This window comes from Salvelinus alpinus, chromosome 2 (genome assembly GCF_045679555.1).
Source record: "Salvelinus alpinus chromosome 2, SLU_Salpinus.1, whole genome shotgun sequence".
In the NCBI taxonomy this organism is placed as follows: Eukaryota; Metazoa; Chordata; class Actinopteri; order Salmoniformes; family Salmonidae; genus Salvelinus; species Salvelinus alpinus.
In genome coordinates, this window is record NC_092087.1 from 77,373,571 (window position 1) to 77,401,165 (window position 27,595).

The 27,595-nt window shown below is 41.3% G+C and overlaps 2 protein-coding genes across 3 annotated transcripts in view; both read left to right on the forward strand.

The window, feature by feature from the left end:
- Positions 1 to 13,231, forward strand: part of shoc2 (SHOC2 leucine rich repeat scaffold protein) — a 27,565-nt gene extending 14,334 nt beyond the window's left edge. For both annotated transcript variants that reach the window (XM_071389314.1, XM_071389315.1), the window contains exons 2-10: positions 1,001 to 1,694; positions 3,219 to 3,654; positions 4,749 to 4,886; positions 5,249 to 5,379; positions 5,465 to 5,653; positions 6,200 to 6,322; positions 6,564 to 6,701; positions 9,989 to 10,106; positions 10,774 to 13,231. In XM_071389314.1, the coding sequence (XP_071245415.1) occupies positions 1,416 to 1,694; positions 3,219 to 3,654; positions 4,749 to 4,886; positions 5,249 to 5,379; positions 5,465 to 5,653; positions 6,200 to 6,322; positions 6,564 to 6,701; positions 9,989 to 10,106; positions 10,774 to 10,982 (1,761 nt within the window). In that variant the 5' untranslated portion in view covers positions 1,001 to 1,415 and the 3' untranslated portion in view covers positions 10,983 to 13,231. The remainder of the gene's footprint in view (positions 1 to 1,000; positions 1,695 to 3,218; positions 3,655 to 4,748; positions 4,887 to 5,248; positions 5,380 to 5,464; positions 5,654 to 6,199; positions 6,323 to 6,563; positions 6,702 to 9,988; positions 10,107 to 10,773) is intronic.
- Positions 13,232 to 19,927: 6,696 nt separating this feature from the next.
- On the forward strand, positions 19,928 to 22,576 carry adra2a (adrenoceptor alpha 2A). The gene is made up of 2 exons (XM_071389323.1): positions 19,928 to 20,248; positions 20,492 to 22,576. The coding sequence occupies exon 2, from the start codon at positions 20,691 to 20,693 to the stop codon at positions 22,011 to 22,013; it is 1,323 nt and encodes a 440-aa protein (XP_071245424.1). The 5' UTR covers positions 19,928 to 20,248; positions 20,492 to 20,690; the 3' UTR covers positions 22,014 to 22,576.
- Positions 22,577 to 27,595: the final 5,019 nt, after the last annotated feature.

Sequence of the window (27,595 nt, forward strand, 5' to 3'; positions counted from 1 at the left end):
CGACACAATCCTGTCTCTGAGCTCTATGGACAATTCTTTCTACCTCATGGTGTGGTTTTTGCTCTGACATGCACTGTCAATTGTGGGGCCTTTCCAAATCATGTCCAATCAATTGAATTGACCACAGGTGGACTCCAATCAAGTAGTAGAAACATCTCGAGGATCAATGTAAACAGGATGCACCTATGCAAAGGGTCTGAATACTTATGTAAATAAGGTATCTGACTCCACTGATCAGCCAAATCTAGCTCAATAACTCGATGCATGCACACACCCCTATTGAATATGCATTTACTTGTATTGTGAGTAGGCATATCTTCATTTACATTTTATCAAGAGATTTACCATTGAAATAAAATTATGACCATTATGTTTTGTAGTTAGATTGGTAAAAACAAAGTAATGTATTGTTTGATTTTAAAATTGATACATTAATGTGTACATGGCTCTTTGGGGGAAATTCTGTTATCAAAATGTTCACATTTTAAAGCGGCAATCGGTAGTAGAAACAATAGTAATGCCTACTCCCCACCCCTGGTTCGGTAAAAAGCTGAGGCATGGGGCTGGAGACATTGAATCACTCTCAAATTCATAGACCGAGCTTTGGATGCAAGGATTGGTCATCCATGATATCAAAATTAGTTTTAACCATGGTTTGAGGCTATATAGTGTTTGTTTACAAACATTGGAGTGAAATAAGCGTATATTTTGGGTTCTGTTGGGGTGTGACAGTTGAATTAAGCTTATGAGGCATTTATACGTTTATATTCATCAAGAATCAATGGGTACATATCATTAGTCCAAAAATGAATGTAGAAACTGCTGATTGCCCCTTTAATGATATTGAATATCGGCCTAAAATATCATCCATCTGACTCCTTTTTTTATAGATATTTTTTACCGCTATTCACTAAGATATCAAATGTGATCTTGACTCGTCATTTCAAATATGATCACGTTGAACAGCCTTTTGACTCATTGTCTATGTTTTATTCAACAGCATTCAAAAAGGATGAGAACCTCTGACCTTTCTATTCTGAACTGGCTTCAAACCGAACTGAGGGGAATCGTCTACAGTTCAAACAACTAGGTGGCCCATGGCTGCCACCACCACTCCTGTCAAGTCACAGCTTCAAAGGATTTACTCCCCTATGGCGTTCTGAGAAACGAAAAAGAGAAAAGAAACCGCTTGGATCACAGGGATTTATTTGTGAAGTAAATGTATAGGCCTACACAGGTATGTATCAGCTGGTGTGTTTATAAAGGTCGTCTCCTAATCTTATCCCTCTCCACGCCTACTTGTCGGTTGACTGCTTTTTTGAGGGAAAACTCCAAACGAACCAAGGAGAGTGACAGTTGGGGTGTTGCGGTCCCATGAGAGACTCCGCAGGGGGACCGACAATCACGTCGACGCCATGAGTAGTACTTTAGGTAACAAAGACAAAGACTGGAAAGAGAAGGACCTGAAAGGAGGTCCGACAGGAGGGAAAGAAAGGGAAAAAGAGGCCAAGGCGGCCCTGGCTGGCTTAGGCGGCAAAGACTGCGGCAAGGAACACAAGGCCAAAGGGAAAGATGCCAAAGAAGGAAAGAAGGATGCAGGTTCCGCGTCGCCCGCCGTCGCCTTCTCCGTGGACAACACGATAAAGAGGCCCAACCCGGCGCCGGGGACGCGCAAGAAGTCCAGCAACGCCGAGGTATGATGAGATGAAGATACTTTATTATAAAACACACAGCCTAACGTATCATAACGTACACATTATTTGTGGTTGAAAATATATTTTTTATCGAAACGCATATTAATAAGAGACATTATTTGTGTTCCTATGTGGTAGTTGGTAGAGCATAGCGCTTGCAATGCTATGGTCAAGGGTTTTGTTTTTGTGAAGTTGCAGATATATATATATATATCTCTGCAACTTCACAAAACAAAACCCTTGACCATAGCATTGCAAATATATATATATGTATGTGTGTGTGTGTGTGTGTGTGTGTAAATAAATAAATAAACATGTTTTTTTGGGGGGGGGGTAACTGTTTGGACATGGGCAGCCTGAAAAAAGCCACTTAGGTGGCCCGCCTAGGACTTTTATTTGCAGAAACAAACCTGTAATATATGCCATTTAGAAGACACTTTAACCCAAAGTGACTTAAAGCAGTGCGTGCCATCAGACTGCTGAACAATCTGTCTTATATATATATATATAATACCCCAACTGTTTATATATATATATGCAACATGTAGTGTTGGTCCCATGTTTCATCAGCTGAAAAAAAATAAAAGATCCCAGAAATGTTCCTCAGCACCAAAAGAGTATTTCTCTCAAATTTTGTGCACAAATTTGTTTACATCGCTGTTAGTGAGCATTTCTTCTTTGCCAAGATAATCCATCCACCTGACAAGTGGGGCATATCAAGAAGCTGACTCAACAGCATGATCATTACACAGGTGCACCTTGTGCTGGGCACAATAAAAGGACACCATGTTGTCTCAAGTTGAGGGAGCTTGCAGTTGGCATGCTAACTGCAGGAATGTCCACCAGAGCTTTTGCCAGATAATTTTAATGTTCATTTCTCTACCATAAACCGCCTCCAACGTCATTTTAGAGAATTTGGCAGTACGTCCAACAGGCCTCAAAACCGCAGACCACGTGTATGGCGTTGTGTAACTTTCGGATCCAGATGTAAAGTATGTATAAAAGATAATGGACCAATATACTTTTCAATAAGATCATCTTTGAGAACAAATATTCTGTCTAAAATGTATGTTTGAGTCACTCCGATAGCATAAGCCATGGCAAAATGTGTAGAATTGCAGGAAATTAGCTTTAAAATTGCACATTTTCGTCTCCGCTACATGGCAAAATGTGTAGAAATTTCAAAAAATTGGGTTGGCGTCTACACCATTGGCGTCCACACCATGGCCACGCCCACCACCTAAGCCCAATTTTGATCCAGAAAAAACCTGTTGTTATTATTATTCTACATCACACAACACAGCGTTTCTCAAACTCAGTCCTGGGGACCCCAAGGGGGGCACATCTTTTTTTAATTCTAGCACAGCACCATTCATTCAAATAATCAAAGCTTGTTGATGAGTCGATTTATTTAAATCAGCTGTGTAGTACTAAGGCAAACTAACCGTGGGTCCTCCAAGACTGAGTTTTGGAAACACGTAACATGTCTTCAATAACATGGACACACAACTTTCCCATTCCCAGGTGATCAAAGAGCTCAACAAGTGCCGTGAGGAGAACTCCATGCGTCTGGACCTGTCCAAGCGTTCCATCCACATGTTACCCACCTCCATCAAGGAACTCACCCAGCTGGCAGAGCTCTACCTGTACAGCAACAAGCTCCAGAGCCTCCCCTCAGAAGTGGGCTGCCTGTCTGGCCTGGTCACCTTAGCCTTGAGTGAGAACTCCCTAACCAGCCTACCAGAGTCCTTGGACTCCCTGAAGAAGTTGAGGATGCTGGACCTGAGGCATAACAAACTGAGGGAGATACCGGCGGTGGTTTACCGGGTGACGTCGCTGACCACACTGTACCTGAGATTCAACCGGATCACGGCGGTGGAGAGGGACATCCGGAACCTGGCGAAGTTGACCATGCTCAGCATCCGTGAGAACAAGATCAAACAGCTGCCTGCCGAGATAGGTGAGGGAGATGGGGGAGGAGGGAAATAGAGAGATGAGTGGGGGGAGGGAGATGTGAGTGGGGGAAAGAAGTGAGTGGGAGGAGAGCGGGAGGGAGAGTCATCCACGAGCACAAGATCAAACCGATGAGTGTTGAGGAGGGAGGGAGTCGAGGCTGGCAGATTGGGTTCTTGATGACAATGACGATGCATCATCATTTTTGCATAAGCCGGGAGCGTACACACTCATTTGGCCCTGATTTTAGCTGTCCCAGACCAGTTTGAGATCTGAGACAAATCCCCATGTCGTTGCGTACTTGGAGCGCATGGCCGTCACCGACGCTCAGTTCAGTGATGCAATCCGAGGGCTACCAATCCCGTCTTTCAGACATCCCAATATTTTCAAAATCTCCAATGCTCTTGTAGTGTGAGAGGTGCAATGACACGTTTTGAGAACAGTGATCAGCAATAGCCAATGAGAGCTCGCCAGAGAAGAAGCCAGTGAGATGATGATGATGATGTTGCATCACATCACCCAGAATGTGTAGACTCTCCAGCAGGAGGGATTACTACTAGTATGTGTTTGTACTTGCCTTTAACCAAAGCCAAAGTATCAAATCGTTACAGCTCTGAAGTTCACTACCAATGTTATTCAATTCCAAATGTATTGGCTAGATATTTCAACACTGTATGGCAAGCGTGAATGTCTGACTGAAAACGTTTGAGGCTTGTTTGAGCCACAGCTTGTTGTAGCTACGTTAACGATCTAATCACATTGTTTTCGCGAGACAGCGTGGTATGGAGAATCCTCACAACCAACTGAAGAGTCTTGTAGTGTGTGACCTCCGTCTGTGCCACATGGTTTAGTGTGCGCACCACTACGTTAGCCAGACAACAAACTACAGGAAAGACGGTCGTTAAATGTGAGCAGCTCAGCGACGTTAGGTTTTTGAAAGTCGTCTAGTGTAAACCCGGCATTACAGAAGACATCGCTGCAGTGTTGTGAATAAGCTAAAGCCATAAGCTAAACCAGTCTTTTAATAACTCTGATTGCGGTTCTTGTCCAGATTAGTCACGTTTGTGTGTTGACTGTTGTATTGGCCCTGCCTCTCTGCAGGGGAGCTCTGTAACCTCATCACCCTGGACGTAGCCCATAACCAGCTGGAACACCTACCCAAGGAGATCGGCAACTGCACCCAGATCACCAACCTGGACCTACAGCACAACGAGCTACTGGACCTACCAGAAACTATAGGTGAGACTGACCGGGACCTCAGCAGTCAGAAATGTTCTCTCCTCAATGCAATTTGGGCAATCATCTACCTATACTCAGCCTACAGGATACCGATACTGACACAGCTGCACAGTGCACATTCTTAACTGTACATTGTGATGACTAGGATAAAACATTTGAGAATTCTCATTAATTGTATAATCTACAGTTTTAGGAACGGCAAGTGCTGGTATTTAAGATAAGATGGTACTTTATTGATCCCCCAGAGGGCAAAAGTGATTGCACCAGCCAATACATACATACATTTCATACATTTGAAACGTTTAACATGATATCTGATATCTGACTTTGTCATTTTTGTATTTAACCTTCTCTCGTTGCAGGTAACTTGTCAAGCATAAACCGCTTGGGTCTGCGGTACAACCGGTTGTCAGCCATCCCCAGGTCGCTAGCCAAGTGCAGAGAACTGGAAGAGCTCAACCTAGAAAACAACAACATCTCCGTGTTACCAGAAGTGAGTGGTGCTTTTAGTGATTGCTGCATTTAATGGTATTGTTAGGGATATAGCAGATCTATCTATCTCCTTCTCTCTATCCCAGGGTCTCCTGTCTAGTCTGGTGAATCTGACCAGTCTAACCCTAGCGAGGAACTGTTTCCAGTCCTACCCGGTGGGAGGACCCTCCCAGTTCTCCACCATCTACTCTCTCAACATGGAGCACAACCGCATCAACAAGATCCCCTTTGGAATCTTCTCCAGGGCCAAAGTCCTCAGCAAACTCAACATGAAGGTAAGGATGCTGTCCATTGTTACGTGTTGTCATCTCCTTCCCTCTTTTTTGATGACTTCTAGTAAGAGGACCAAGACGATAGTCCCAGACATTATGTAGGCAGGACAACGTCTCTTTCTTCTGACGTTAAAGGGATAGTTGGTGAATTTGGCAATGATGCCCTTTATGTACTTTCCCAGAGTCGTGGATACCATTTTTATGAATCTGCGTCCAGTATGAAAGAAGTTAGTGGTAGTTTCGTGAGCCAATGCTAACTAGCATTAGCGCAATGACTGGAAGTCTATAGGAACAGTCATTGCGCCAAAACTAGCAATAGCAACTTCCTTCAAACTGCACGCAGAGACATAAAAATGGTATCCACGATTTCATCTGACTCTGGGGAAGTAGATAAAGGGCCTCGTTGCCAAAATCCCCAACTATCCCTTTAAGGTTGACAATGGTTGGTGGTGGCTTAGGTAAAGAGCTGACATGAGCAACACCTTATTGAACAATGTCTTCTTTCTGCTCTGGCTCTGGAATTGTTGTCAATGTCGTTTTTTTTCTCAGGACAACCAGTTGACGTCTCTGCCTCTAGACTTTGGCACGTGGACCAGTATGGTGGAGCTCAATCTGGCCACCAATCAGCTGACAAAGATCCCCGAGGACATCTGCGGTCTCGTTTCGCTTGAGGTGAGGCCTAGATAGAATTCCCAGATGGGATCTTTCCTGAGAAATGTGGACTTTGTACTTTTCTGATGCCGTCATCAATTCATACATTATTCAACCTGACCAGAAAATCTAAATTATTATCACTCTCCCATTTCAGCATACAGTAGGTGATCAACTATTTAGTTATTTTTAGGTCTGTAACACAAGCTACAGGTTGCGACAGTTCGCTTCAGTGTTCTGAAAACGTCTGTTTTGTTCACAGGTCTTGATATTGTCCAACAATCTTCTCAAGAAGTTGCCACATGGTATTGGCAACCTGAGGAAACTACGGGAGCTCGACTTGGAGGAGAACAAGTTGGAATCTCTCCCGAATGAAATCGCTTACCTGAAAGATTTACAGGTTTGATACTATTACGCTGTTTCCCTACACTGTCACGTAAGCATTTAGGCCTACCTTTAACTAAAATGTGTTGAGTTATAAACCATTCAAAGACCACTAACAGATGTAGTGATACTGTAGTGCTGTGATGAGTAATTTCATTGACACAAGTATTCTTTCTTCTACTTTTAAAGGCCCAATGCATAAAAATAAAATACAAAGATTTATATATACACTTTATAGTGCCTTCGGAAAATATTCAGACCCCTTGACTTTTTCCACATTTTGTTACGTTACAGCCTTATTCTAAAATTGATTAAATAGTTTTTTCCCATCATCAATCTAGACACAATACCCCACAATGACAAATCGAAAATGTTTTTTTACGTAAGTATTCAGACCCTTTGCTATGAGACTCAATATTGAGCTCCTGTGCATCCGGTTTCCATTGATCGTCCTTGATGTTACTACTCCTGAGTGGTGCAGTGGTCTCAGGCACTGCATCTCAGTGCTAGAGGCGTCACTACAGACCCTGTTCGATTCCAGGCTGTATCACAACCGGCCGTGATTAGGAGTCCCATAGGGTGGCGCACAATTGGCCCAGTGTTGTTAGGGTGTGGCCGTGGTAAGCCGTTACTGTAAACAAGAATTTGTTCTTAACTGACTTGCCTAGTTAAATAAAGGTAAAAAGTAAACTACAACTTGATTGTTCAACTCTGGTAAATTCAATTGATTGGACATGATTTGGAAAGGCACATACAAGGCCCCACAGTTGACAGTGCATGTCAGAGCAAAAACCAAGCCATGGGGTCGAAGGAATTGTCCGAAGAGCCCAGAGACAGGATTGTGTCGAGGCACAGATCTGGGTAAGGGTACCAAAACAATTCTGCAGTATTTGAAGGACCCAAAGAACACAGTGGCCTCCATCATTCTTAAAATGGAAGAAGTTTGGAACCACCAAGACTCTTCCTAGAGCAGGCCGCCCGGCCAAACTAAGCAATCGGGGGAGAAAGGACTTGGTCAGGGAGGTGACCAAGAACCCGCTGGTCACTCTGACAGAGCTCTAGAGTTCCTCTGTGGAGATGGGAGAAATCCCAGAAGGACAACAATCTCTGCAGCACTCCACCAATCACACCTTTATGGTAGAGTGGCCAGACGGAAGCCACTCCTCAGTAAAAGGCACATGACAGCCCACTTGGAGTTTGCCAAAAGGCACCTAAAGACTCTCAGACAATGAGAAACAAGATTCTCTGGTCTGATGAAACCAAGATTGAACTCTTTGGACTGAATGCCAAGCGTCACGTCAGGAAGAAACCTGGCACCATCCCTATGGTGAAGCATGATGGTGGCAGCAGCCTGCTGTGGGGATGTTTTTCAGCTGCAGGGGCTGGGAGACTAGTCAGGATCGAGGTAAAGATGAACTGAGCAAAGTACAGAGAGATCCTTGATGAAAACCTGCTCCAGAGCCCTCAGGACCTACGACTGGGGCGATGGTTCACCTTCCAAAAGGACAACGACCCTAAGCACACAGCCAAGACGACACAGGAGTGGCATCGGGACAAGTCTCTGAATGTTCTTGAGTGGCCCAGCCAGAGCCTGGACTTGAACCCGATCAAACATCTGGAGAGACCTGAAAACAGCTGTGCAGCAACGCTCCCCATCCAACCTGACAGAGCTTGAGAGGATCTGCAGAGAAGAATGAGAGGTACTCCCAAGCTTGTAGCGTCATACCCAAGAAGACTCAAAGCTGTAATTACTGCCAAAGGTGCTTCAACAAAGCACTGAGTAAAGGGTCTGAATACTTATGTAAATGTGATAATTTCGAAAAACCTGTTTTTGCTTTGTCATTATGGGGTATTGTGTGTAGATTGAGGGGGGGGGAAACAATTTAATCAGTTTTAGAATAAGGCTGTAATGTAACAAAATGAAAAAAGTCAAGAGGGCTAAATACTTTCCGAAGGCACTGTATATACAGAAGTACATGGACCCCTTCAAATGAGTGGATTTGGCTATTTCAACCACACCTGTTGATGGCTGGTGTATAAAATTGAGCACACAGCCATGCAATCTCCATAGGACAACATTGGCAGTAGAATGGCTTTAGTGTAGAGCTCTGTGACTTTCAACGTGGCACCGTTATAGGATGCCACCTTTCCAACAAGTCATTTCGTAAAATGTCTGCCCTTCTAGAGCTGCTACGGTCAACTGTAAGTGTTATTGTGAAGCGGAAATGTCTAGGAGCAACAACGGCTCAGTCGTGAAGTGGTAGATCACACAAGCTCACAGAACGGGACCGCCGAGTACTGAAGCGTGTAGAGCGTAACAATCATCTGTCCTCGGTTGCAACACTCACTACTGACTTCCAAACTGCCTCTAGAAGCAGCGTCAGCACAAGACCTGTCGGTCAGGAGTTTCATGAAATGGCTTTCCATGGCCAAGCAGCCGCACGCACACAAGCCTAAAATCACCATGCACAATGCCAAGCGTCGGCTGGAGTGGTGTAAAGCTCGCCGCCATTGGACTCTGGAGCAGTGGAAATGCATTCTCTGGAGCGATGACTTATGCTTCACCATCTGGCAGTCCCCATCGAACACCTTTGGGATGAATTGGGACGCCGACTGCAAGCCAGGCTTAATCTCCCAACATCAGTGCCTGACCTCACTAATGCTCTTGTGGCTGAATGGAAGCCAGTCCCAACATCTAGTGGAAAGCCTTTCCAGAAGAGTGGAGACTGTTATAGCAGCAAAGGGGATACCAACTCCATATTAAGGCCCATGATTTTGGAATGAGATGTTTGACGTGCAGGTGTCCACATACTTTTGTATTTCCACACTGTAATGTTGGAATAATGCTGTGAAATTGTAAAAGTTATGATAATGCTCTTTTAGTGTAAGAGCTGTTTGAAAAGACTGTCTCTAAAATGTAAGCCTGTTTTGGTGGATTGGAGTTTTGGCCTGACATCACCAAGTGGTAAATGAGTTAATAGACCAATAAGAAAGAGTCCCAAACCAATAAGAGCTAGTTTTCACTTGTCCCCTCCCCACTCATACCACTCCCAGACACTCCTAGCAATATTCTTGCTGGAGAAATTGCTCTTGGATAATAATCTGTTTTTTCATTTTTTTTCAATTGAAAACAATCAAACAATTTGATATTGATCTGCTGCATTGGACCTTTTTAAATAAACCATTTTATATCTCCAGGGTTTGAACGATGGAGCTCAGAATAATTTATTCACCAACGTTTCGACAGCTAAGCTGTTTTCATCATGTGATATTGACATTCCATTTTTGCTTGTATCCTATCAGAAACTAGTGTTGACCAATAATCAGCTGACCACGTTGCCCCGTGGGATCGGTCACCTCACCAACCTGACCCACCTGGGTCTGGGAGAGAACCTGCTGCAGCACCTGCCAGAGGAGATCGGTAAATACATTTTACCTCATACCACTGGGTACTGGTCTGTTTCTGCTGAGACCACTCCTTGTACTCTGTCATTTGCCAAATATACAGAAAGACTGGTACCCAGGCTACATACAACTCAGACTAGGAGTGAAACTCAAAAGTACTTCCTTGATTCTTTCCATCCTCACCTGAACTCCAAATGTCATTGAGAAACAAGGAGCTTATTGGAGGAGGTCACAAGCTTTCATTTGGATACTTACACTTGAAAGAATAGAGAGAACTACATGTGGTCCTTTGTAGGTCAGTTGGTAGACCATGGCGCTTGTAAAGCCAGGGTAGTGTGTTAGATTCTCGGAACCACCCATACTTAAAATGTATGCACGCATGACTAAGTCGCTTTGGATAAAAGCGTCTGCTAGATGGCTTATATTTATATATTACATATAAAACGTAACTTCAGCTAAACAATTTAATTAGCATATTTTAGTCCCAGCAATCTACAGCCCATCAATAATTACTGTATGTACCAGCTGATGATCTGTCTGTCTGTGCCTCCAGGTAGAATATAACACTCCTGTATCCTCCACCCCTCCTGTATCCTCCACCCCTCCTGTATCCTCCACCCCTCCTATCTCCCTACATCCCTCTCTCCATCCTTTCCTCCCTCCCTCCTTTCTTTCCATCCTAGGTACACTGGAGAACTTGGAGGAGCTGTACCTCAATGACAACCCCAACCTGCACAGCCTCCCGTTTGAGCTGGCCCTGTGCAGCAAGCTGTCCATCATGAGCATCGAGAACTGTCCTCTCAGCCATCTGCCCCCACAGATCGTCGCCGGGGGCCCCTCCTTCATTATCCAGTTCCTCAAGATGCAGGGGCCCTACCGTGCCATGGTCTGATAGGGCCCGGAGGCCAAGATTGTGGTCTGAGGGCCCAGAGGGAGGCCATGGTCTGAGAGCTGATTTGATGGCTGATATACCAGGCCCACGCAAGGCCTGTGATCTGACAACGGACCACGCCCATAATTGGATAGACCACGCCCATATTCTGAAGGCTGACGCCCACCCATTCAGACACCCCACCCAATCCCTTACCTATCCAACTACGTGTGTCATACACTGTAAAAAAACAACAACAACAAAAAACTAAATGTACAAAAAGGGGAGGAAAACATTTTCGGTTCATACATTATCTATCTATATGCGGAAAAAAACGAAACAAGTACATTTATATTGAGACTGTGCTCCAGCGTTTCTGTTGAGGAATCATAGCCATTTAGAAGGCCAACTTCTCCAATATTTTATTCCCGAATCATGTAAGACAAAACTTACATTATATTCATTAACTCCAGCACCATACGATACATAATCTGTTTTCATACATATGAAGACACTGGTATAGTGCTGGAGGTAATGAATAGGAGATTAAAAAGTTGTGGAATTGCCCTTTAATATCTCTACCACGTTTTGCCAAAACGGATCATGTATATTGAGTAACAATGAGCTAAAGTGGCTATGATTCTTTTAACATAGAAACCAGATTCCCAATGCCAACATATTTACAGTAATTAGGTATGTATATTAGGAGAGCTTAGGATACAACTATTGTATGCAAAAAATAATATTTGAAACTTAAATTTTTACTGCTGCTGCCATTATCAATGTTCATTTTGTCATGTCTTTTTCTTTTTGATGTGTATATATTTTTTTTTTACCACTCGACTAAAGATTTGTTATCGTAAGGTTTGAGGTTAAAGAACAAAGGTCTAATGTTGATGTTTTTAATTTCACATTAATCTGTAAAAAAACAGTGCCTATATGTCCAGGAAGGTCCATTGGTTTTTCTGACGCTCTAAACACAATTGTTCATTATACAAAGGTATCATTTAGTTAAGCAAATTTTCTTTCTAGAATTATGGTTTGTTAAAAAAAACGTTTTACATTTCTTTTATATTAGTTCTATCATTGTTGGATGACAATGATTCAAAAAATAAAAAGATAAAAGTATACATTTTAATCAATCGCTTTCGGAGGTTTTAAATTCGAAAAAAAAAAAGCAGTAATCCTTAAACAGTAAGCTAGTAATATATAACATTTATGCGAAATCTTTAATGCTTTAAAAAAATGGACTTAGCAAGTTTGACTCAAACCTTTCCAAAATAGGCAGTAATGTTGCCCTCTTGTTTTAAGATATTAGATTTGTTTTTGCTTTGAGAAAAAAAGTTAAACTGTAAAAAGAGGTGATTAGATAAGTGATCTGTAGTGATTTTTATATATTCTATAAATACTGATTGTTGCCTTGAGTGCAATTTGAGTCATTGTAATGTTTACTTTTTTGCTATGTCTTCAGTGTTGGGGCTGTCATACAACGTGGAAACGATTGACCAACAACAACATATCAGGAACGTTGAAGGAAAGGTGTCAATATAACTAATGACTGACGTTGCCATGGTTACCGTCGTTAAGGTATGCCAAAAACATGAATCAAAACCCATAATTGTCATTTTACATCCAGTTTCTTTGACTGCTTTTTTAATACGCCTCTTCACGAGATCTGAAAGTTTTACTTGGCTTCCTTTTTTTTGTCCCACACTGTCCCAGCAATGATGCTGTTCTTATGCACTTTCTAAATGACATTGGCATCATCCTCTTTTAACAATGACAATATCCTTATCTCCATGGTTATGTTGAACTGGGGCATTTTTGTTTCACAGTGAAGTATTTTATCTCTTTGAACAGTTTATCATGTACATTTTATAATGGTGTCAAATGAATATTAAGGATGAGATGAAAAGCTCAAAATAAATCTAAACTAGTAAGTATGTGGAGCGTCGAATTCAGACGTTTTGGCTTTCGTCCTATCAATCTTGATGGAAAATATTAGCTTGAACTGTGTATGTCCAATAAGGGTCTTATTGATATGTTTTAAAGATGTATTAAAGTACCCCATATCTTGCTCATATGTACTACAAGCAAAATGTTTTATGTCAAATTATTGCAATTCATTGAGATCCACATTGTAAAATGTAAATCATTTTCTGTTACTATAATTTTTTTGACACTGTATTGGGTTAGTATTATATCACGTGACTGTACATTAAAATCCCAACTAAGGTAGATCAAACCAAAAGCTTTTTTGGTTTTGGAAATGAACGTGTTGCGTCCAAGCTTTGTACTCAATCATCTTTTAGTATTTATTTTCAATCAAGTGTGGGTCTAGTTTTTTGGCAGCAGCTTACGATTACAGTTTCGATGTGGGTTGTGGACTGCTAAGAAAAAACGAGGCCTGGGCAGAGCACACACCCAGACAAAATGTATTGCTGCTTCTAATCCTACCAGCAGAACCTGTTGCTGCTTGAAAAATATGCTGTAAACGATTGATGGGGCGGGAAAAGTGAGCTCTATCCTAAACAAAATCAACATCGATACACAAGACTCGTACAGTAGCCTGGCTGGGAAGATTGACCTCTGAGTTTGGGGTCACATGAGGTCTGTTGGTTTTCAAACAGATCAAATTGTTTGGACCGACGTACAACGAGGAAAAACCAAGGTGCATATTTGAGCCTATAACGACGCAGTTACAACAATACTTTTTTTGAAAAGACAAAAATGTAAAAAGGGCTTTCTTCTCGTTCACGCTCAAAGAATACCACCAGAGGCATTGCATTCCTGGTTTTATATTTTAAAAAAGCTTCGGAAGAAATGAAAAATAAAATATGTAAATTGTTTTGGGGGATTGGTTGGGTATTTACATTTTAGCTATAAACAAAATGTTATTATGTGAAAATGCCTTCAGTGTAAGTACTTAAGTGAGATGTGCATTAGGGTATGCAGCGAGAGAAAAGCTGTTATCCCGTATAATGTTGAGTCTGTTTTTGTTCATATTTGTATCTATGTGCCATTTGCAAGGTGAGGGGTGGATGACTGACGTATGTGTAGAGAACCTGAGACATAATCGTCATTATTCAGAAAAGCATTTATCAAAACAAGGAATTTAAGTTAACACGCTTTTTGGAAAAGAAATGTGTGACTTAGTCTAGGTTTGGGGGTTGTCATATTTTGGATTCTTGTATCTGAGGTTGATGACGAAGAGGTATTGTTCTGATGCATCCTAATGATTTGGAGGCGACTAGGTGGTGTTTATTATTAAATCGTCTGATTTTGAGTCATAAAGTGTAATCATGGCCATTTTGTTCCTTTTTTTTATTGTAGCAAAATGTATTTTGTGTCTCAATCCTTTTTCTTGCCTGGCTATGTTGTGTAGGAAACCAAGCATGTTGAAAAATATGTTTTTTTGTCTGGGTCGGAACTACGTTGGGGTGGCGATTCGTTGTATATAGAAGACCAGATAATGTTGCTACTATTTGGTATTTGCAAAAATGTTTCCTGTAGATTTTTTCGGACATTTCACAGTATTTGAAACATTGTACAGCCAGCAATGCTTTACCTACCTATTCTTTATCAAGCAGCCTTAACTGTTAAAAACATTTTTGTTATTAACCCTTCTTTGTGTCTGTGGCTGTAGTAGGTAACTTTCATTTTCTGTTCTTTCTTCCTTTCTAGCTCTGTGCATGCATATTTTAACCTGACCTGATGATTGATTGACAGTTCACATAAGCACTCTCCAAACTGAATTCTGTGTTCAGTTTCATTATTCTGGAACACTAGTGAGCAATAGTGAAACAACACAATTCAGTTCAGATTCCATGCTAGCTACAGGCCACCCCAAACAATCCCTATTCCAGTGGTCGCCAACCCTGTTCCTGCAGTGCTACTGTCCTGTAGGTTTTTGCTCCAACCTAAACTAATGCACCTGATTCTAATAATTAGCTGGTTGATAAACTGAATCAGTTTAGTTACAACTGAGGTTGGAGCAAAAACCAACATTCATTTGACTGCCTTAAGTCGTGCACCAAGCATCCCCTCTCCCACAACTTTCACCCAGTCAGACCTTCAGTCACTTGACTATTTTTAATCATGTAAGACAGAAAATAAGTTTGATATAAATAGGGGAAAATGTTTTCCCAACCTTTGTGACCAGTCACCTGACCAGAAAAAACTAAGGCTGAGCGTTATAGCCAATAATAACTATATGGCCCAGGACCCCCCCCCCCCCCCCTTCTCAGGTCACAGCAGGGTTAGGAATAACTCCTGGCCCTAGGCCTATACATAACAAATGAGTTGACTGTTTAATGGTCAGAAATTAGATTGAGCAACTATGTTCCAGAACTAGTACACCAAGTTATTTTTTAAAGGTTCTATTTTCTGTCTACCAATATGGGTACAGTATGCAGATGTGACTACCTGACTACGGTGGCCACCATGGTCAAAGTTGAGGAGTATGTAAGAGAATTGGAAAAATGGTGACATGACAAATTTATTTTACCTTAACATCCAACTGTTTAGTACCGAGAGACATGCCTTTACTAAAAATTACTTGGCAAATGAAATTAGAAAAAGGATTTGTTTGCTTGGTTGTAAATGACACAATTATTAATCAAAGCTGACCCATTGTAATGGAAATTATTCAGACTCCTAAGTTTGCAAAATGGGTGAAAAACTGCAATGTTTGGTGACGTTCTGCATGTACATACATAAATCGTTTTAATTAATAAACCTATAAACATTTACAAATTGGAAAAAAAGTGACTTGTAATTTTTTATTTTTTTTGTTTCACCAAAAAGTACTGCAAAATGAACATGGTTGGTTGTTTGCTGGTCACATTGAGAGAGCAGAACAGAGCTGCCTATGTCCTCAAGTAATTCCTATTTTTGTCTTTGTTCTTTTTTTTTCTTCTTCTCTGTAACTGAATTTGTATTTCTTTTCAAAACACATGAAGCAGCATTTAAGCCAAGAGTCCTGCACAGTATATGACCTTTTAGCAATGATTTGCACAAGCACAGCAAGGGCACAATTTCAAAATCCCAATCATACAGAAGAGAATGGCACTTAGACTGTTTACACAGGCAGCCCAATTCTGATCTTTTTTCCTACTAATTGGTCTTTTGACCAATCACACAAGATTCTTTCACATCAGCTCTTTTTCAGAGCTAATCTGATTGGTCAAAAGACCAATTAGTGAAAAAATATCAGAATTGGGCTTCCTGTCTAAACGCAGCCCAAGTGTCTGTCTCAAAGTAAGAGTGCTGATGTAGGATCCGTTTCGCCTTTTAGATCATATTGAATAAGATGATATGGACAGGTGGAGACCTGATCCTAGATCAGCACTCCTACTGTGAGATGCTTTTTGAACACTGGCCCAGGGTCCCACCTGTCCATGTAATCTTATTCAGTATGATCTAAAGGGCAAAATTGATCCTAGATCAGCAGCACACCTACTCTGGAACACTTGATATGTAGGGTGCCCAAACTTGTTGCCTGAAGCTAAATGAAAAACTAAACTCATATAGGCTTTGGATTGTTGCTATACTGTCTAGGCCCAGAATGTTTTTGGGCTACGTAGATTCTAGATATCTACATTATCCGGCCCTAGCTACATTGTCTGGCCTTTTTGCTAAAGGTAAAAATTAGTTCAGTATATATCTTTGGTAGTGAAGTGCATTCAATATCTCTCTGTCTATTATAGACAGCAGTATCAGCTGGAGACATTTGAACAGTATATTGTATGTTAGTCAGCAGGGATCCATTTCAATTTGGTTAATTCCTGATGTTTGCTGAAATTACATAGAGGAGCATTGAGGGAAATTGGAATTTGATTTTGTTGTACTTCTTGACTGAATTTAAAATGGAATTGACTAATCCCCCCCCCCCCCCCCCCCAAAAAAAAGCAGTTGAAATGTTTCCCACATTTCAAAAAGAGACAGTATTGTGCCTTTTTTAATATGTTCAGGACTGGCCTGTTCTCTCTCAAATGTCTCGTTTGTACCTAGAAAAACGTGTAATTTGTTGTCATTCGAGTGTACAAACTTTATCATTTCAGAATGTTCTGATGTTTGTATATTACTCCTGTCATGCCTGCACAATGCTTTGGTTTTCATTTTTTATTTTGGAGGTTTTCCCACTATTTGTCAAATTGTGGAATTTAAGCTCTGAAAAAAACTTATAAATGTACTTTTAATCCAATTAATTGTAATGTGCAGTTTGTTACTTCTTCAATATAAAGAAAACGGTTACCCTGTCTTGAATTTATAAATTATGTTGTATGGATGTGTTGTTCTTTCAAATGAGAAATATAACTGACCACTATATCAGGGACTGTGACGCAGTTTCCCGGCCAAAGATTAAGCCTGGTCGTGGACTAAAAACAAACTCAATTAGGCTTAATTACTGTGTGGGAAACTGCCTCTATATTGTCCAATTGGATAAAGCGATAACAAATTCATAGATGGGTAAAGTTGTAAATACTGGTAGTGTCTTGCTGTTTCAATACAGTCTTACATTAGTTAAATATCTTCCTCTTTACTTCACTTATGGCACATGACCGTTTATCCCAAATGGCACCCTACACAGTGCACTGCACTACTTTTGACCAGGGTCCCTAGGATTACGGTCAAAAGTAGTGCACTATATTGGGAAAAGCGTGCCATTTGGGATACACACATATAGTAAGGTTACGTCAGACTGACCAATGAAAGGTCTAAACCGCAATCGAAGAGCAATAACAGGCACGTAGAATATTTGAATGACTAACTTTGTGTAGAGCTGTAGTCGAGTGGTAACATTCATGGCACATGTACAACTCCCCACTGTTCAATCTCATATCCACTCATTCTTCTGTACTGCTGCTTCCCTGCCTCCAACTCTGTTTCCAAACTGTCTAAATAAAAACGATATATACATAATTACACTTTCTATTTATATGGATGTGTTACGTCTGACTTTGATTCAATATTACGGTTGATGAATTATGAATAAGTAGATGGATATGGTCTGTGTAATAAAACTGGAAATTGTACTTCTCAATCGCGACACGTTGTTCCATTCTATTGCACCTGTACCCAGAGAGATGTATAAACGGCCCTGCCTGTCCCAATACAAGAGCGCCCCCTACTGGATAATTGAAAACATGGACCCTCACATCTCGACTCCAGTCAACATCAATTACCTTCGCCCTTCAACTTCTAAATGTATTTGAATTCTAGTCAGATTGAGGTTTTTGACTGGGGTTTCAGAATATATTACATTAGACATATTACAAGTGAGGTATGTTTTTTTTCTCTTCTGTCTTGTCGTTTCCCATTTAAGCCACCACGAGAAAATGGAGAGACAGAGGAGTTTGGACGTTTTTCAACAACTGGTAAAAGTATCACAATACTTCGTGTGTCATCCGAACTGGCAGTTTAAATTTGGACTGCACGTGATGATGATGTTGCATCGGAGTACATTACAATTTAGTGCATTAACCAAATACCTTGCCTAAAGATTTACCTGGGATAGTCCTGTCTTAATTTAAATAGGTTATGTCAAATATGTGACGCTTTCGCATTTTTTAAAATGTTTTATGGGAGAACAGAAGTTGGAAGCACCTATGGTCTTATTAGAAAAAGTTAAAACGCATAATAGTTCATATTGTTTTCAGTAAAAGCATAGAGTACTATGTGGTATCATTCGATACTTAACGGTAGGTTTTACCATCCTGAATGTCACATAACATCAGTGTTGATGGCGCGCCTCTGGCTATTTCTTGCAAAGCGAATCCGAGAGAGACCGACGCCGGGCGCGGAAGCTTTTTCAGAAGACGACAGGTGTCACTGTATCCTCGCGCTCCATCCGCGCACTGATGCATGATAACTAGCAGTGATGTTTACTCAAAACACAGAAGTCCGCTGTCATATGATATCACACTAACAACATCTTCCTCCATTCCCCAAACACACATGATATGGTAGAACAGCTTTATACTGATAGAAGGCTATGTTATTGAAAGCACCTGTTCTAAAATGAAAGAGTGGCTAAATTGGGCATAGACTACCTCTTGGTGTTATCACTCTTCAAGTTGATCCAATGCGGTCTGTCTCAATAACATATGTTACAATATGCAGAAATCGCTCTGCCATTTCCTGGTTGATAAAATTCTTATAGCCTAATTTCAGTTTGTGACAAAACAAGCAATTGTATCATCTAAACTGCTATGAAATATGTTTTCAATAACCACAAATATTGTTTTTTCACCTGTTTGAGGCGGGTGTGCAAAACCGAAAATAAAATACACACAACAGGAAGCATAGAAGTAGCGCACATGGAACAGATCTATCGCTTCTTAGACTTGCTTTCAATGAAAATGACAGATCTGTAACTAAAATTTCACGGTCGTCCAAAAAGTTACATATTGCAGCATTAAACAATGGAGATGCATAAAACGCCCATGATTAGGATATAGACTACTTTTATGCAGTGACCAAATAATATGTTTTTACATGTTTTGTGCACACTTAGGAAAGTATTAGACCATTTAAATAATGTGATGTTCTACGCAAGAGCCTTTGCAAATGCTTAATAAATATTGATCCATCAATGAGCATCACATGGGTTGACATTGGTTATTTTACCCTATAGGCTAACTATTAAGCTTAGGCTAAAGCCAATGTTGACTGGTCAATAGTTTACTGCTTAGTAGGCCTAGCCTATAATTATCTTACTATTGACTATGAACCCCAGCCCCTTTAGTTTTTTTCTATATCATTTTAACAGTTTTAGAATGGTTGGTGTGACAATAAATGGTGCTTCAATTGGGTTGGTTCGTGAACGGAATGGAGTTAGCGCGCGCCAAGTAAATAAAAAGTCTGTGTTTAATTTCCACGTGGTGTAGGCTCCGGGTGCTGCTATAGCAACGCAGTTCTGGGAGGTTGGGGTTATAAATAGAGGGCGTGGTGGAACTGAGCTTGGAGCGGCCAACAGTAGCATAGTAGGGCGATAGTCTCCACTCATAGAACCGACGGCAGCAGCAGGAGCAGCAGCCACAGGATAACGTGATTACTGCTCTATTAGCTCTCCGCTAGTGAGACAGACTTAGATACGGAGCGGATCATTCTGTGGAGAGGAAAGCTGACTGTGAAACGTTAGCTCGCGCTCCGCCATGGAACACAGAAGAGATGCGCGAGAAGCCAGCTGATTCGGGTAACTGACCTGCATGAAGAAGTTGCTCACTGTCCATTCTATTGTCGGCCACTCAAAAGGACCCAAGTGACACAGCACAATGCTTGAGGTATGAGTTGTATTTAGTGTGTACCTGCTATATTCTTGGAAAGTATAACTAGAGAGTTTTGTTGTATTTGTGTAAATTGACAGTTAAGGCATCTCCAGTTCCTGCTTTTTAAAATTCTTACTTCTGCGCCTATTCTTGGAAAGTATAACTAGAGAGTTTTGTTGTATTTGTGTAAATTGACAGTTAAGGCATCTCCAGTTCCTGCTTTTTAAAATTCTTACTTCTGCGCCTCCTATTTTTCAGATGAAGTGACAATCAGCTGTATTCAACCTAAACTGTTCTTGATCGACCAACATGCAATGGAGCGAAAAAGAACTACAGAAAAACCACTGAAGAGTCCCACTCCCTCACTTTCCAGTCTTCCAGTTGCTAACTACATGGTCTCCTGGATGACATTTGCTGACCTTACATGATTGGATCCCTGAGGATCTAAGGAGAATCAATGGCGGGGTGGGATAACATGACGAACGTGACCAATGAGACTCTTACAAGCACGACCATCATGAGCAACATGACCAATGAGACCATCCTTTGGGGTCCGCCCTATAGCCTCCAGATCTCGTTGCCTCTAACGATCCTGGTCGGGATGCTCATCCTATTGACAGTCTTCGGCAACGTCTTAGTGGTCATCGCTGTGTTTACTAGCCGGGCCCTGAAGGCCCCTCAGAACCTCTTCCTGGTTTCGTTGGCGTCGGCGGACATTTTGGTTGCGACCCTGGTCATGCCCTTCTCCCTGGCCAACGAACTCATGGGCTACTGGTACTTTGGTAAAGTCTGGTGCGAGATCTACCTTGCACTGGACGTTCTCTTCTGTACGGCATCCATCGCCCATCTGTGCGCCATTAGTCTGGACAGGTACTGGTCAATCACCAAGGCCATCGAGTACAACCTGAAACGGACACCGAGCAGGATCAAGTGCATCATCGTCATCGTGTGGGTCATCGCCGCGGTGATCTCGTTCCCGCCCCTCATCACCATGGAGAAGGAGAGCGATAAAGAGGAGGGGCCGGTGTGTAAGATCAACGAAGACAAGTGGTACATGATCTCGTCCAGTATCGGCTCGTTCTTCGTGCCCTGCGTCATCATGATCCTCGTTTACATCCGGATCTATCAGATCGCTAAGAAACGGACGCGGGTACCACCGGGCGACCGGAAACCCAAAATGGCGGCCGCGGTGTCGCCGGTGACGGGCAAGAAGGAGAACGGGGCTGGGGGAGTCGGAGGTGACCAACACGCTTGTCACGAGAAGCTCAACGGAGAGCAAGGAGACAGAGAGGGGGATGAACACAGAGGAGAGGATGAGAAAGAAGGGGAGATAAATGGCGTGGACATGGAGGACTCCTCATCGTCTGACCACCAGGTCAACAACCCCTGTTCTATCAAGAAGAAGAAGAAACACACAGCTAAAACCAAACTGAGCCAGATCAAACCAGGAGTGGACCACCCGGCGCTGCCCAAACTGGTGGTGAGACAGAGCTCTAAGGGGAGTCGATGGAAGGGGAGACAGAACAGGGAGAAACGTTTCACCTTCGTCTTGGCTGTGGTCATTGGAGTTTTTGTCGTTTGCTGGTTCCCCTTCTTCTTTACCTACACTCTGACGGCGCTTTGTGACTCGTGTTACATACCTGACAAACTGTTCAAATTCTTCTTCTGGTTCGGCTACTGTAACAGTTCAGCCAATCCCATTATCTATACAATCTTCAACAATGACTTCCGAAGGTCTTTTAAAAAGATTCTCTGCAGGGATAACCGGAGAATGCTATGATTAGACTTGGGACTTTTAAGTTGTTTGTATGTTGTTTTTTAAAATAAATTGTTATCGTGCATGGTCGGATCCGTGGCTTTAAACAAATAATGTACCTACCTGTGACAAAATATCTACATGTATTATGTTGCAAAGGCTTTTGGGGGAAAGACTTAAACCTACTACAGTACGTGCAGTAAAAGCATCAAAATGTTGTTTTTCCAAAAGGTCGGCAGCACTACGCCACACCACAGCTTGGAAACAAACTATCCTGTGAATACAGACTTTAAAAAAGCTCAACCATTCCAGCCACGTTCATCCAACATTCAACCAATGTTTTTCTACAGTTTTGTGAATGTTTGAATCACAACATTGGATAAACGTGGTCAGGAGTATGATAATATATGTAGTATTTTATGATGTTATGTTGATATGATGTTGAAATAATTGTCTCTTTCTGAGCCACCTTGGTGTGTTCTATTCATTGTTATCGAAACACACTGCCATTTTATATGATATCAAGTTACAACTGGGAGAATGGGTTACCATAGTTATGTTAAAGAATAAACATCTCTCAATGGCCATTCAGTCATGGTTTCTGAACTCTTATATGAAGGTCAACTCTGAGATGACAGCATCACAATAGTATGTGTGGTCACACACACACACACACACACACACACACACACACACACACACACACACACACACACACACACACACACACACACACACACACACACACACACACACACACACACACACACAAACAGCAGTGTTACTTCTGATAATAATAATGCCTTAAGTTCATGTATAGGGAGAGAACACAGACAATGGGATAGGGAGAAAGAAGTGAGATGGATCATTGTTCATGAATGTGCTTCAGGCACTGCGTCACTGTGAGGACAGGGAATATAGTGTGTCATTTCAGAAGTAGCACACTGTATAAGGAATAGCGTTCCATTTTGAACATAGCCTAGGAGCTGTAATCAAAGGAACAATGTTAATTCCCAGTCTGTTCAGACTGACACACACACACACACACACACACACACACACACACACACACACACACACACACACACTGGTAGTTAGGCAGTTATGAGAGCAGGTCTCATCCATGTTGCAGAGAAACGTATCACTTAGAGTTCCACGTACCGCCGCCTCACGCATCATTAAACCCAGGATGTGGATCTAGCTGGCTCATCAAACCAGAACCTGATAGACTGGTCATGTGCAGAACACACACACACTCACAAACAAACACACACTCTCTCTCTAACTACTGAGCTCACATTTAAAGAAGACATCAAATGAATGTTAGTCTAACCCTAGCTATGAATGTTAGTCTAGCCCTAGCTATGAATGTTAGTCTAGCCCTAGCTATGCATGTTAGTCTAACCCTAACTATGCATGTTAGTCTAACCCTAGCTATGCATGTTAGTCTAGCCCTAGCTATGAATGTTAGTCTAACCCTAGCTATGCATGTTAGTCTAACCCTAACTATGCATGTTAGTCTAACCCTAGCTATGCATGTTAGTCTAACCCTAACTATGCATGTTAGTCTAACCCTAGCTATGCATGTTAGTCTAACCCTAGCTATGAATGTTAGTCTAGCCCTAGTTATAAATGTTAGTCTAACCCTAACTATGCATGTTAGTCTAACCCTAGCTATGCATGTTAGTCTAACCCTAGCTATGCATGTTAGTCTAACCCTAACTATGCATGTTAGTCTAACCCTAGCTATGCATGTTAGTCTAACCCTAGCTATGAATGTTAGTCTAGCCCTAGTTATAAATGTTAGTCTAACCCTAACTATGCATGTTAGTCTAACCCTAGCTATGCATGTTAGTCTAACCCTAGCTATGAATGTTAGTCTAGCCCTAGCTATGAATGTTAGTCTAACCCTAGCTATGAATGTTAGTCTAACCCTAGCTATGAATGTTAGTCTACCCCTAGCTATGAATGTTAGTCTAACCCTAGCTATGCATGTTAGTCTAATCCTAGCTATGAATGTTAGTCTAACCCTAGCTATGAATGTTAGTCTAACCCTAGCTATGAATGTTAGTCTAACCCTAGCTATGAATGCTAGTCTAACCTTAGCTATGAATGTTAGTCTAACCCTAGCTATGAATGTTAGTCTAGCCCTAGCTATAAATGTTAGTCTAGCCCTAGCTATAATTGTTAGTCTAGCTATAAATGTTAGTCTAGCCCTAGCTATGAATGTTAGTCTAGACCTAGTTATAAATGTTAGTTTAGCCCTAGCTATGAATGTTAGTCTAGCCCTAGCTATAAATGTTAGTCTAGACCTAGTTATAAATGTTAGTCTAGACCTAGTTATAAATGTTAGTCTAGACCTAGCTACAAATGTTAGTCTAGCCCTAGCTATGAATGTTAGTCTAGCCCTAGCTATGAATGTTAGTCTAGACCTAGCTACAAATGTTAGTCTAGCCTTAGTTATAAATGTTAGTCTCGCCCTAGCTATGAATGCTAGTCTAACCGTAGCTATGAATGTTAGTCTAACCCTAGCTATGAATGTTAGTCTAACCCTAGCTATGAATGTTAGTCTAGCCCTAGCTATAAATGTTAGTCTAGACCTAGTTATAAATGTTAGTCTAGACCTAGTTATAAATGTTAGTCTAGCCCTAGCTATGAATGTTAGTCTAACCCTATCTATGAATGTTAGTCTAGACCTAGTTATACATGTTAGTTTAGACCTAGCTATAAATGTTAGTCTAGACCTAGTTATGAATGTTAGTCTAACCCTATCTATGAATGTTAGTCTAGACCTAGATATAAATGTTAGTCTAGACCTAGCTATAAATGTTAGTCTAGCCCTAGCTATAAATGTTAGTCTAGCCCTAGCTATGAATGTTAGTCTAACCCTAGCTATAAATGTTAGTCTAGCCCTAGTTGTGAATGTTAGTCTAGACCTAGTTATAAATGTTAGTTTAGCCCTAGCTATGAATGTTAGTCAAGCTATGAATGTTAGTCAAGCTATGAATGTTAGTCTAGCTCTAGCTTTAAATGTTAGTCTAGCCATAGCTATGAATGTTAGTCTAACCCTAGCTATGAATGTTAGTCTAGACCTAGTGATACATGTTAGTTTAGCCCTAGTTATGAATGTTAGTCTAGCTCTAGCTATGAATGTTAGTCTAGCCCTAGTTATGAATGTTAGTCTAGCTATGAATGTTAGTCTAGCCCTAGTTATGAATGTTAGTCTAGCTATGAATGTTAGTCTAGCCCTAGTTATGAATGTTAGTCTAGCCCTAGTTATGAATGTTAGTCTAGCTATGAATGTTAGTCTAGCCCTAGTTATGACTGTTAGTCTAGCCCTAGTTATGAATGTTAGTCTAGACCTAGTTATAAATGTTAGTTTAGCCCTAGCTATGAATGTTAGTCAAGCTATGAATGTTAGTTTAGACCTAGTTATAAATGTTAGTCTAGCTCTAGTTATGAATGTTAGTCTAGCCCTAGCTATGAATGTTAGTCTAGCCCTAGCTATGAATGTTAGTCTAGCCCTAGCTATAAATGTTAGTCTAACCCTAGCTATGAACATTAGTCTAACCCTAGCTATGAATGTTAGTCTAGCCCTAGCTATGAATGTTAGTCTAGCCCTAGCTATGAATGTTAGTCTAGCCCTAGCTATGAATGTTAGTCTAGCCCTAGCTATGAATGTTAGTCTAGCCCTAGCTATGAATGTTAGTCTAGCCCTAGCTATGAACATTAGTCTAACCCTAGCTATGAATGTTAGTCTAGCCCTAGCTATGAATGTTAGTCTAGCCCTAGCTATGAATGTTAGTCTAGTCCTAGCTATGAATGTTAGTCTAGCCCTAGCTATGAATGTTAGTCTAGCCCTAGCTATAAATGTTAGTCTAGCCCTAGCTATAAATGTTAGTCTAGCCCTAGCTATGAATGTTAGTCTAGCCCTAGTTATAAATGTTAGTTTAACCCTAGCTATGAACATTAGTCTAACCCTAGCTATGAATGTTAGTCTAGCCCTAGCTATGAATGTTAGTCTAGCCCTAGCTATGAATGTTAGTCTAGCCCTAGCTATGAATGTTAGTCTAGCCCTAGCTATGAATGTTAGTCTAGCCCTAGCTATGAATGTTAGTCTAGCCCTAGCTATAAATGTTAGTCTAGCCCTAGCTATAAATGTTAGTCTAGCCCTAGCTATGAATGTTAGTCTAGCCCTAGTTATAAATGTTAGTTTAACCCTAGCTATGAATGTTAGTTTAGCCCTAGTTATAAATGTTAGTCTAGCCCTAGCTATGAATGTTAGTCTAACCCTAGCTATGAATGTTAGTCTAGCCCTAGTTATAAATGTTAGTTTAGCCCTAGCTCACAGAGGAGCACAGCATGGTTTTTAAATGCCAATATCGTCTGTGTGAAGATATTGGCTACGTTCCCTCATTTTCAGGCAGAGAAAAAGAACATCGACTTTTTTTGTAGATTTTTTACTACAAACAAACCACCACGCTCTGTGTTCGTTCACTTGGGCCACATAACAAGAACTTCATATGAATCAGCTTAACTAACAGGCCTGCTGGTAAGTCTACAGCCCTCCCCTCACACACACACACACACACGCACGCACACAAACGCACACACACACAAACGCACACACACACACACACACACATCCCTCATGGTAATAGATCAACAAACCTGAGTGCTCATTTGTCACCAAGAGGGCCCAACCAATCAAAATACATGAATAAATGTCACCCTCTTTCCTGCCATCTCGGACATATCAATTGAAGTTAGGAGGAGATGCTGTCGAGCTGGAATCACATTTGACCTGACTGCCTCACTGGTGATGTCATAATACCGTATAGTGGAGGAGGGAAATGATGATGAGTCCAACACACCTGCGTAATATTCCGACCTCCAGTGCACTTTCAGCGAAAAACATCTGCTTTTTCAAGGGGCCTACACAAACATACCAAACAATATCATCGTGGCAGAATAGGGCAATATGATTATGGGCATTGGTGTGATGACGAGTTGTACAAAGCTGAAGAACATGCGCACATCCAGGTACTTTCAGCAGGTGCTGGAGTTGTAGGCATCTCATGGAAAACAGACAGGGAAACGCTGTACACTGCTGCTCATGCTCCCAGGTGATATTTATTTACAACAACGTTTCCACCCTTAGGTCTTCATCGGGCATCCGTATCCCAGGTGGGGGTGGAAGGTCCTATATATAGGGGCAGTACTCAGTGACATCACTTCCTGAAACAGGAGGTAAAAGAAATTCTAACATAGTTTCCCAATATTAACATTCAATGTATCAAAATATATGATCATACACAGGGAATGTGATCAATATTTACAGTAATATACAGACACATAAAATATTCAATTAGGATGGAAAAAAACACAGTTTAGACATATTGAAACTATAAAAACGGTTTCAAGTCAAACTCCTCATTAAGGCCAGGAGGAGACAGTGTGTTGAGCCTGTGGATCCAGAAAGATTCCCTTTGAAGAAGTTTCCTCTCAATGTCCCCTCCCCTGTGTGACATCTTGACCATTTCTATGCCACTCTATCTCAGAGAACTAATAGGATGTCCAGCTTGTACAAAATGAGCAGCAACCAG